The 11908-nt window shown below is 33.1% G+C and overlaps 1 protein-coding gene across 1 annotated transcript in view; it reads left to right on the forward strand.

The window, feature by feature from the left end:
* The window catches only part of galnt18a (UDP-N-acetyl-alpha-D-galactosamine:polypeptide N-acetylgalactosaminyltransferase 18a), a 64921-nt gene extending 53362 nt beyond the window's left edge, over positions 1-11559 (forward strand). The window contains exons 10-11 of the mRNA XM_016259287.1: positions 6326-6490; positions 11144-11559. Coding sequence (XP_016114773.1) covers positions 6326-6490; positions 11144-11290 — 312 coding nt within the window. The 3' untranslated portion in view covers positions 11291-11559. The remainder of the gene's footprint in view (positions 1-6325; positions 6491-11143) is intronic.
* The last annotated feature ends 349 nt before the right edge of the window (positions 11560-11908 follow it).

Here is an 11908-nt window from a genome sequence, read left to right on the forward strand (position 1 = left end):
GCCATTTAGCAAACACTCATCCTCTCACCGCTCAAAATGCCGGAGTTTCTGTTCGGTGATGAGTTATGCTCGCTTTCTTGAATCCTCTCTCATTAACAAAGAACGACACAACGCAAGTAAGAGATTCATTTTGCAGTGTAACTTTATTGATTTTAGTGGAACGTTCTGAGATCGCTAACTGAGATGAGTGACAGCTTTTTAGTGATTGTAAAGTGATCTGCCTTTCGCACTTTCGAGGCTATATAGCTATAATCGGTTGAATAAAAGTATTGTTTTTAATGCTGCTAAGAGGACCAACGGCCAATTACACGCTGCAGAGTTTTGGAAGTGACATCTAAATGAGTGATTCCCTCTGAAGCTGCAATAGACATAGTGATACTAGCACGGGACAAAAATATGGCATGTCAAAATAGATACGCACAATGCAGGCTAATAAGAAAAAATATTCATATCAACGTATTTTTTTAATTCCATTCCAATTATTTGTAAAAGTAATGCCTTGTAAATAATCTTAAATGTCTCACTGTACATTGCTATTCTTGTCATGGAGCCACTGCTCCATCCCACAGTAAAAAATAAAGTGTTCAGTTTTAGTAAGCTTGAAGCTAAAGTTTAAATATTTATTTGTCCATTTGACAGTAGGCCTAAAATTAAAATGTGATTTTTAAATAAACTTATAGCTGAAGTTCAGATAAATGTAAATGCCCATCTTTCTAGTAAAATGAAAATGTATGACTCTGCAAATCCATTAAAATAATATACAACCACAAACAACTAATGAATTGTGATTTTTATCTAAACATGTTGTTTTTATGATGCATAAATCTCAATTTTAACAATAAAATTATCAATTGATTTTTCATGCTTTCACCTCACAAATATGAGAATGTTTTTAATTGCGTCTCTAATTTAAACCTTAATAGAAAAGGTTTGAGTTGATTACTTTCGACTCATTTACGCGAATCACTTAAAACTGTCCATTCCAATGAATCAGTTATAATTCTGAATCAAAAAGATTCATTACTCTGAAGCAAAATATGTTTGTCACGACACAGACGTGTTAATTACAACTGAAATAATCACTTTAGTATGATTCTTCCTGTAGTTCATGTAGTGAAAAAAGTATATTTTTTATATACATATATTTTTTTAATTAAATGTATTCAATTTAAAGCTTATTTTAAAAAAAGTTGTTGGAAACTTTGGTTCATTTATGTGAATCAGTTCAAACGGTACATTCCTATAAATAACTGTATTTTAGCATTTGGATCTAAAACTTTTATTATTAAAAGTTTTATTTGGCAATGTATTTGGCAACTATGGCTGTTTGGCTGAAAAAATAAATTAAACCATTTCAGAGCAAATACATAAGTGCTGAGATATCAAAAGGCTGAAAAATATAAAAATGTAATTTTTATAGCTATATCATTCGTCCTTATTCCCATCTTCTGTACAAAGGCTCTGCACACTTCAGTTGTTTAATTCATGGTGAAAATGTGAGTTAAAAGACATTTCTTCCTCTATGAAGATTTCTCTTTTATGAAGATTTGGCTTGTATGCGCTTGGCTTGCGCTTTCCCATCTTCCCGTCACAATTGATCTCAGCGTTTCACAGTGATACACTGTCAATTTCTGCAACCCATAAAACCGTCATTGTATTGCATAAAACATCTTCATTATTTTGTGCTGAGGCCCGAAATATGAATTTTTGAGCAGTTGGCCTGCTCGAGGCAATCCAGTCTGCTTTTTTTTGTCTTATTCCTAGTGTATTACACAATCAGGTGCCACAACAAACAATATCCTGCAAAAATACTGTAAAAATAGGGAGCTTTCTCCATAAAGCATCGACTCTCCAGGGAATTTGTGATTTTGACAGAATCCAGGGCTATAGTCACTATAATGAATCTCAATAAAGAGCAATGACTTAGAACACAACCAGAGAGGCTTGTTTCACCACCACAGGGGCATCCTTTAGATGCGGACGAATTGTAGAATGTGAATATGTGACAGAGATATATAAATGAGAGAGCGAGAGGGAGGGAAAGACAGAGAAGAGCACTGTCAGCATGATTTTAACTACTTAGCTGGGTCTCTTACACCTGCTGAATTCATATCCGTGTGTGCTTCCAGCTCTCTTATTGGAAACGACACAATGGTGCCAAGCAATGCAGTATAATGTTTTCACTTTCTATTCTTGCTGATTCGAAACTTTCGAGAATCTGTTGAGGAAATCAGAAATACACCACTGCTAATTATAGGACATTTTAGAGGCTCCAGGGCTTTAACTTGTTATTGTTGATGATATGTAGCATTTATAATTAGTATTGTAGTATATACTTTTTTATTATTATATTATAATTATTATTATTATAAATACCTGTTTATATATATATATTTATATATACAATTTTATTTTAAAATATTTAAAATATTTTAATATATGCTATTTAATAATAAAAAATTACATTATTTATAAAATAATTATCAATTAAATTATTAATTAAAATTATATTTTTTATTTAATATTATTTAATACTACTACTACTATTATATTTTATAACATTTCTATAATTCACACAATGCTACAGAGGATGGATAACAATAATACTTGTTTTATAATAATATTATTATATTATTTTAATTTTAATATAATTTTATTTTTATATATATATATATATAATTTTTTATTTTTAAATATTTGAATATATGCACAATTATTTTTTATTTATTTTTTGTTATTTTTTTATTTTAATACTAATACTACTAATAACAATGTTTTATATATAATAATTATATATATATTTATATAATATGTTCTATAAATAATATATATACATATACACAGTATATATATATATATATATATATATATACTGTATATACAGTATATATATATATGTATATATATATATATATATATATATATATACTGTATATAATACAAAATGTTTATTTTTTTAATAGTATAATAATTATTATATATTTTATATAAATCCTGCAATCCTACAGGGGATAAGCATTGTGGAGAATGGATGGATTTAATGTAATTGTCCTCTCTCTCTCTCTCTCTCTCTCTCTCTCTCTCTCTCTCTCTCTCTTTCTGTGTTTTTTTAATAGTATAATAATTATTATATATTTTATATAAATCCTGCAATCCTACAGGGGATAAGCATTGTGGTGGATTAATGGATTAAATGTAATTGTCCTCTCTCTCTCTCTCTCTCTCTCTCTCTCTCTCTCTCTCTCTCTCTTTCTGTGTGTGTGTGTGTATGTGTGTATGTGTGTGTGCAAATATAGATATACATTTAAGTTCTCTACCAGCGAGACAAGTTTTGCATAATTTACAGTGCATATCATGTCTGTTTGCACACTTAAACTGACTTGAATCATTCTGATAGGATGTGAGCAGTCTCTGTACTCGTGGTGCTGGATTTGTTTTTTCTTTAATGGGCCGTTAGACAATACCTCAGCTAAGCGTATTAACACCGTGGCAGTTGCTCTGGGATTTGAGCATGTTGGAAATGAAGCAAAGACACGCTCGCTCTTTCTTTCAGTGCGTATCTCCCATTCACTGGGCAAAAGGAACATTGTTCCCAATTCCCATACAACAGCCATAAAATCTCTTAAGAAGAGAAAAAGCAAGCTTTTCCTCAAGCAGTGCTAAATGAGTCCCTAGCAAGTTCAGTCCTTGTTTTTCTTCTCTCTTATATCATTCCCTGTCCCATTTTAGCCCTCCATCCGTTCCCGTCACAGTTCCAGTGTTCATCAAAGGATCCTGAAGGACATGCATTGTTTCCATTGTGAATGAATGATTAGTTGTTTTATGTGTCCGTGGAGATGCACTCGCTGCTTGTTCAGCCTTTGTGTTTGCAGAGATTTTCATTTCAAGGTGCCTCACAAAAGTTTGAGCAGTTTTGCATTGGTGCCGTTCCAAAGTCAAACAATTTTATTTTATTTTACTGTAGGCTCAGGTGTACCGCGTTATTCTGAGAAAAAACTGTCTTGACACACATAATCAGTCTCAGTAGAAAGCATGGTAGCTCCCAAACGATACTAGAGATCTGAATTGATTTGGATCTGAGGAGAAGAGGAGAATGCCTAGCTCTGTATCAAATATTGCAGAACTGATTGTAACAATTTTTGGATTGCTAAAATCGCTCTAGACGGTATACAACCAATTTAATCTATGTATTTGAGAGAAGTATGCATTTTTGTGATGCGCTGCATGAGCTATCTAATCAATAATACTGTTAGCACTTTCTTCAGGCTCAGGCTTTTGAAGTGAAATATCAATCCATCCAGACCCTGAAAAAAAATGTGGGCATATTGCATGAAATGAATTCTTTCTGAAAGTGCTTGTTTTTCAGCAAGGCGAGGGATTAAAGTATGAGGGTTATTGATTTAGGACTTGGTCCAACAAAATGTGCATTAGTGATTCAAAGCAAATGTTGAATATCAAGAGACTTTGCTTGTCTGAGTTATTTTGCCTCATGCCATCAAACAGTGCTCACCTAAAGTTAATGTGAATAAATTACACATTAATTTAAGCCAAAATTAATTGGCTTACAAAAATATTTTTTTCCATTTTTGTAAATGGAAAATTTAAATAGAAATATTTTTTTATAAAATAATAATTATTTATATATTTGTTTTATTTTAAAATGACTATATATATATATATGTGTGTGTATACACACACACATATATGTGTGTGTGTATTGCCCTACACCAACCCTACCCCTAAACCTACCCCTCACAGGAAACTTTGTGCTATTTCAGATTTTCAATACACTTCATTCTGTGTGATTTATAAGCATTTTGAAAAGTGGGGACATGGGGTAATGTCCTGAAAAGTCACCTTCTCCTTGTAATACCTATGTCATACCTTTGTCATTATACAAATGTATGTCCTCATTTGTCACAAAAACGCTCGCACACCCCCCAACCCACACACACGCACACACATGCATATACACATATATGTGTGTGTGTATATATATATATATATATATATATATATATACAGTACATATATATACACGTGTATATATAAATATATATATATATATATATATATATATATATATATTATATATTTTTACAATTACTATATATGTGTATATATATATATATATATGTGTGTGTACATATATAAATAAAATTATATATTGTTGTTGTTATTATTAGATACAGAAATTATGTAAAATATTTTATGTAGACCTTTTACTTTCACAAAGCATCCGAAATGCTATTGTTATGAGAAATGTATGACTTCAGCTTTTAAATGTATACACCTAAAAGCAAAGTAATGATTTATTTTAGTTACGAAATTTATATAAGTGCTAACACTTAGAAACATAGAAACAAACAGAACATGTATCAAAGTGCAGCTGTTAAATGTCCCATTACTGACTTTCTTTCTACTTAATAAAAGTATGTGCTTTCCCACCACCAGCCATGTACACACACTTTTAAGTGCTTTGTAGAAGTAGCCGACTGGCATTCAGCCCATGTTTGAATGGTGGCTATGAAATTAACAAATGAGAGTCAGTCGATAAGAAAAAGTTATTCTTCCCTCTTGAGCCCATTAAGATGCAATACTAGTATCAACACTGGGATTTGGAACTGAGCCACATTGTCTGAGAGATTTCACAGGAAAGACACAATTATCAAATATGAATAATTCATTTTATTGGCTGGGTAATACAGAGCTAAATAACATGCGCTGTACAAACAGACATTCAGACGGCCCAAATGAATGGATTAGAATGGTAAAAGATATGTCATGATTATTATTGCAATTCTGGGCTTGATATAAAAGGCCTATATAAAAGGCCTATGCTTCAATGTTCAACATATAAGTGTCCATGTAATAGTTTCTTTACAAAACATGCTTTTCTTTACAACATTTCTTTTATAAATTTTAATTGTACAAAATATTGAAACTGAAGTATACTACTTTTCCAAAGTTTGGGGTCAGTAAGTTTTTTTTTTTAATGTTTTTGAAAGTCTCTTATGCTCACTAAGGATGCAATTATTGCATCAAAAAAATACAGTAAAAACAGTAATATTGAGAAATAATATTACTATTTAAAATTCTATTAAGTTTTCTATTTGAATATATTGTAACATGTAATTTATTCATGTGATTAAAAGCTGAATTTTCAGCGTCATTACTCCAGTCTTCAGTGTCACACGATCCTTCAGAAATCATTCTAATATGCTGATTGGCAGCTCAAGAAACATTTCTTGTGTCCAAATGTTTAGTCTGGTTATGCACATATTAATGCATAATTTAAGCATGCTTGTCTCTTGTGTTGTTTTAGAATGTGTATTACACAAGCTCTCAGCAGCTGCATGTCGGAGGCTTGAGTCCGACCATCGACGACGATGATAACAAGTGCCTGGTGGATGTGAACGGCCGGCCGCGACTGCTGGAATGCAGCTACGCCAGCAACAAGCACATGAAGCTCTCCTGGCTCTTCACTCAGGTATACTCCCATGGGAAACAATCAATTGTATGCTCAAAAAAAATGTTATGCTGGCTTTGGTGCCCTACATCTAAATAAGTATAGTATTGCAGTGGTCAGTTTTTGCTGTCTGGTCTGTATTTTTAGTATTTTAGTTGTTTTAGTATCATATTTAAAGATACTAATGTAGTTTTATTTTTTAATATTTTTTATTTTATGTTTAGTGTTTTAATTTGAATGTTTTTGTAATTTTTTATTATTATTAGTATTCAATTTATGTATATATATTATTGTATTTCAGTTCGTTTATTTTATTTCAAGTAACAAAAGGGTTTTTTATATAGTTTTAGTTGTAGTTATAATAAGCTTTAATAACCCTGGCCATAAAGAGCTTCATTGCATTCTACACTACCCTAATTACACATAGACATCCTTTTCTGCACAACTCATTTAAAGCCGATGTCAAAATCGTTCCCTTTTTTTGAACAAGTTTTGGGATTATTGAAGTACTAGTATAAAACTTTCCCTTAAAATTTGCTGTCAATTTGCAGCATCTGTTAGCCCTCCGGCTGTGCGACTGCAGTGGACACTTTCTGGATATCGAGCATTAATAATTCAGTGTGTGTGTGTGTGTGTGTGTGTGTCGTAAAGCTCTCTTAATTCAATTCGAGCGCCGTTCTGGATTGTAGCAGACATCTTGATTTCATCCGCACGTAATATATGCATCTCTATTAAAAGGCAGGTTAATTAATATGTCACAGCAGGCGGTGTTGTCTAAAAGGTTTAGCTGAAGTGTGCTGGAAATGTCAGAACAGGTTATTAGGAAAGGGTAATGCTGCCCCCTTGGGAGAGATGTCGAAGTAGATGAACAAACACGCGCTTACAGGAAAAGTCTAAGAGTATGGACGATATCAATTCTCACACAAACCCTCGGGACGTGCTTTAATGTCTCACACGGGCTCAGTGGGATAAAGACAGCCACTTTTTTTCTTCAAGTTATTTCAAATGGAATCAGGTGGGCCGAATCCATTGTGGCCTTTTAGGTGCGATGAATAATTGATGACAAAGCCATTGAAAGAGTGATCTGGCTCTTGACTCATAGAAGAGCATCAGAAATGGCTTTAATTAAGTCTTTATCGACTCACATTGTCTGTTGACAGTCTGCTTTTCAGTCTGTAACTAGGATACCGCTTGACAGGTCGTGAATAAATGCGCCGTTAAGTTTACCAGACATATGTACCCAGCTGAAATATATTATTTAGCTCTTTAGGGCGTTTGGCACCACCAGCAGTCTGTGATATTATTATTTTAGGGAGGCTGATTTGGAACAAAACATAATTGAAGCAGATGCTGTGTTCCTGTCGGTGACACCTGTTCAACGATGCATTCCAGATTATTTTATAATTACTGGGGTCTTAATAATACCTTGTTTATAATGTACATGACCACGAAAAATTACATGGAGTCATACTACTAAAATTCTATTTCACAAAATTGAAATATAGAGTGAGAGAGAAACAGTGCTGGGTAGATTACTTACAAATTGTAATCTGTTACTGATTACAAATTACATGATGAAAATTGTAGTCAGTGATGTAATCTACATTAGTCATTTTAGGTAATGTATTCTGACTACTTTTGGATTACTTCTAGATTACTTTTGACTAATCCTGTCAAACGATTAATTGCGATTAATCGCATCCAAAATCAAAGTTTTTGTTTACATAATCTATGTGTGTGGACTGTGTATTTTTATTATGTTTTATTATGTATATATAAATACACACACATGCATGTATATATTTCAGAAAAATATGTTATGTTTATATATTAATTATATTTATATATAATATAAATTATATTAATATAAATATATACATATAAATGTTTTCAAAATATTTACTGTATGTGCGTGTATTTATATATACATAATAAATATACACAGTACACACACATATTATGTAAACAAAAACTTTTATTTTGGATGCGATTAATCGTGATTAAAGGGGTCATATGATGCTGCTAAAAAAAAACATTATTTGGTGTAATGAAATGTGTTTATGCGATTTAAGGTTAAAAAAACACATTATTTTCCACATACTGTACATTATTGTTTCTCCTCTATGCCCCGCCTTTCTGAAACGCGTCGATTTTTACAAAGCTCATCGGTCTGAAAAAGCGAGGTGTGCTCTGATTGGCCAGCTATCCAGTGCGTTGTGATTGGCCGAATTCCTCAAGCGTGTGACGGAAATGTTACGTCCCTTACCATACTGTGATGCCTGCGGCAACCACATGTGACATGGCGGAGGCGGCAACAACAATACTACAGCCAGAATAAAAGTTACGCCTTCTTTCTTTGCGTGAACATTTGGGCGGCGTTATGCAAATCTTCCCACATAGTGACGTAGACATGTGGGGGCGTGTTAGAACGAGCCGTTTTAGGTAGGTGTGGTTGACTCTTAACTTTTATAAAGAATATCTCTTTGGATTGGAGACTTTAGTCTTTGCAACTTTACAGATCTTCTTTATGCACCAAGACCTTGTAACACTCCAAAGAGAAAAGAAAAATTTAAATCGCATCATATGACCCCTTTAATCGTTTGACAGCACTGCTTTTGACCTAACTTTAAATGTGATTATTGTTATAAAAAAGAGAAATAACATCTTTATCAACATCATCAAATGTATTAAACATAATAGTAACACTTTAGTATAGGAACCAATTCTCACTATTATCTAGTTGCTTATTAGCATGCCTATTATTAACATATTGGCTGTTTATTTGTACTTATAAAACACATATTCTGCATGACCATATTCTACATCCCTAATCCTACCCAATACCTAAACATAACAACTACCTTACTAATTATTAATAAGCAGCAAATTAGGAGTTTAATGAGGGAAAAGACATAGTTTATGGTTTGTTAATAGCGAGATTTGGACCTTAAAATAAAGTACAACCAACATAATATTAGTACAGGGTTTCCCAAACTGGGGTAAATGAAATGTGTTGTTAAATTATTTAAATATTTACTCTAAATCTGAGGGGGACTTTAAGTAAATATTTTATATCAATGTGGTTTGACTGACAAAAAAGTTTGGGAATGCCTGCATCACATGAACAAATAATAATAAACATGAAAACAGCAATGACATGGTCATGGTCTTCCAGGTTTTAAATAATTTTGTCAGTTGTTTGGCAGCAGTGTTTAGTAATTTGCATAATTGTGTTTTCAATACAAGGTATAATTGCTGAGAGGGGCTTTTGTCCCCAAATTCAGAAGCATGTATCGCAAATTAACATTTACACACATGCCCACTTATATTGTGAATACTTACTGTATTCAATATGACACACATTCAAATTTGATATAAAGGAAATTCGAAAAGACAAAAAATAAGAATTTATGAATTTTTAAAAATAAATTCATATCATTATTTTTATGTTATATCTACAGTTGTCATCTTAATTGTTATTTAATACTTGAGTATAATTTGTGTGAGCTGAATAGGTTAAGCAGTCATTTAACTAATGCTCAAACAATTGAAGGTCAGTGGTATAGATAATTATATCCAGGACAGGCTTGTACACAATGAATTCTTCCTGTTTTATTTAAAACGCAACTTTGCTTACATAATTATAGGATGTGCCTCATGAGTCACTGGTGTAAATCCTAAAGAGAGGAGGCATGTTGTATGACTCACTTGCTCAGCATTTAATAAACATATGGCTAGTTGCAAGTCTAACTAACTTGATGCAGAAAAACTAGATTTTTACATAATCTGAAGAAAATGTGTGCCGTTTTCCTGAGCAAAACATGGCATCTTGGTTCTAGAATGCTCTTGAGTGATCTTGGTCGCTGATGTAAATTTAATATATGGGGTTAGAGTTTTGTTCAAGTGTAAAGTTTTGTTCCATATGATGCACTATACACTCTAAAAAATGCTGGGTTGTTTCAGTTGGGTTAGTCCATATTTGACCCAACATTGGGTTGAAACAACCCAGCATTTTTTAGAGTGTACACTATGCAATACTCTACCATCTGAATTGTTCTAAATTGCCACCACTAACCACCATATGAAGGTATTCTATCCAATAATATAGTTTCACACTTAGCACAGTGTATTAGATTTTGTTTTTCAAATGTTAATGTTGCAGCCATGGAAATGAAAAGTGCCATAAAAGTAATACAAATATTCCAAATGTGCTAAATCAATAATATGATTTAGCCTGTGAATCGAGACATTTGGCGTTTCATACACCTTGGATTTCATATGGTGGCAGATGTTTCATCTTTCATATTTCAGCTGTCTCCGGAGCCTCCTTCAACACTGTAAGACTCTCAATCCTTCAGGCTCTTCTTCAGAAGCAACCACTTCAGGAACATCACTTTCCTTTTGACATTGTTCTGAAAGGCTGTGGTGGTGTATTTCATACTGTATTTACTGACTGAAAAAAATATGTTTCTCGAGGTGCAAGTGTCGCTTTGATTTCTCACTTAGTGCCGCTCGGATTCGGCATTAGAAGGACACGTCTACTCCAGCTTTTTAAGATTAATGGATTATATTACCTCTTTTTGTGAAAAGTGTCATACAAATCAACATCCTTCATGATCCTGGACCAATTAAATGTCATTGTTCACTCATTTTGATGTGTATTGTGTCTTGCAGGGAGGCTCCATTCAGAATAGGAAGTCAAAGCGTTGTTTGGAGTTGGTGGAAAGTGCGGACGTGGATCATGGATATCAGCTGGCCCTTCAACATTGCAGCAGTCAAAAATGGACAATTACCAACATATTGCCTGGGAAAGTTCTATAAGCATAGTGTCTAATGGGACGTATCTCTGGATATGTAGTGGACTGAGATACAGTGTCCCTTTACACATTGTTGTGTCAAGGGAAGGCTGCTGTTCTCTATTATTTAACACCGTAAACATCTTCATGTCTTGTGCCGGACCTCAAAGCCAACATGGAACAAGTGTCAAACATTTAATTTTGACCAAAAGAGATGGTTTAGACTAGAGACAATGATGCTTAAAGGGATAGTTCACACAAAAATGAAAATCCTGTCATTAATTACTGACCCTCGTCCAGCATGTCATTCCAAACACACAACCTTCGTTCATCTTCTAAACACAAATTAAGATATTTTTGAAGAAATCCGAGAGCTTTCTGACCCTCCGTAGACAGCAAGGGAACTACCACTTTCAAGGCCCAGAAAGATAGTAAGGACATTATTAAAATAGTCCATGTGACATCAGTGGTTCAACCATAATGTTCATAATTTCTTCTCTTCTGGGTCAGTCTATTGCCATTCACGAGAGTACCGAAGGTCTTATGGGTTTGGAACGACACGAGGGTGAGTAATTAATGGATAGTTCACCCAAAAATTTAAATTCTGTCATTATTTACTCACTTTTTTCATTTTTTCAGCGAA

Source organism: Sinocyclocheilus grahami, unplaced genomic scaffold, assembly GCF_001515645.1.
Source record: "Sinocyclocheilus grahami isolate Dianchi unplaced genomic scaffold, SAMN03320097.WGS_v1.1 scaffold30.1, whole genome shotgun sequence".
Lineage (NCBI taxonomy): Eukaryota > Metazoa > Chordata > Actinopteri > Cypriniformes > Cyprinidae > Sinocyclocheilus > Sinocyclocheilus grahami.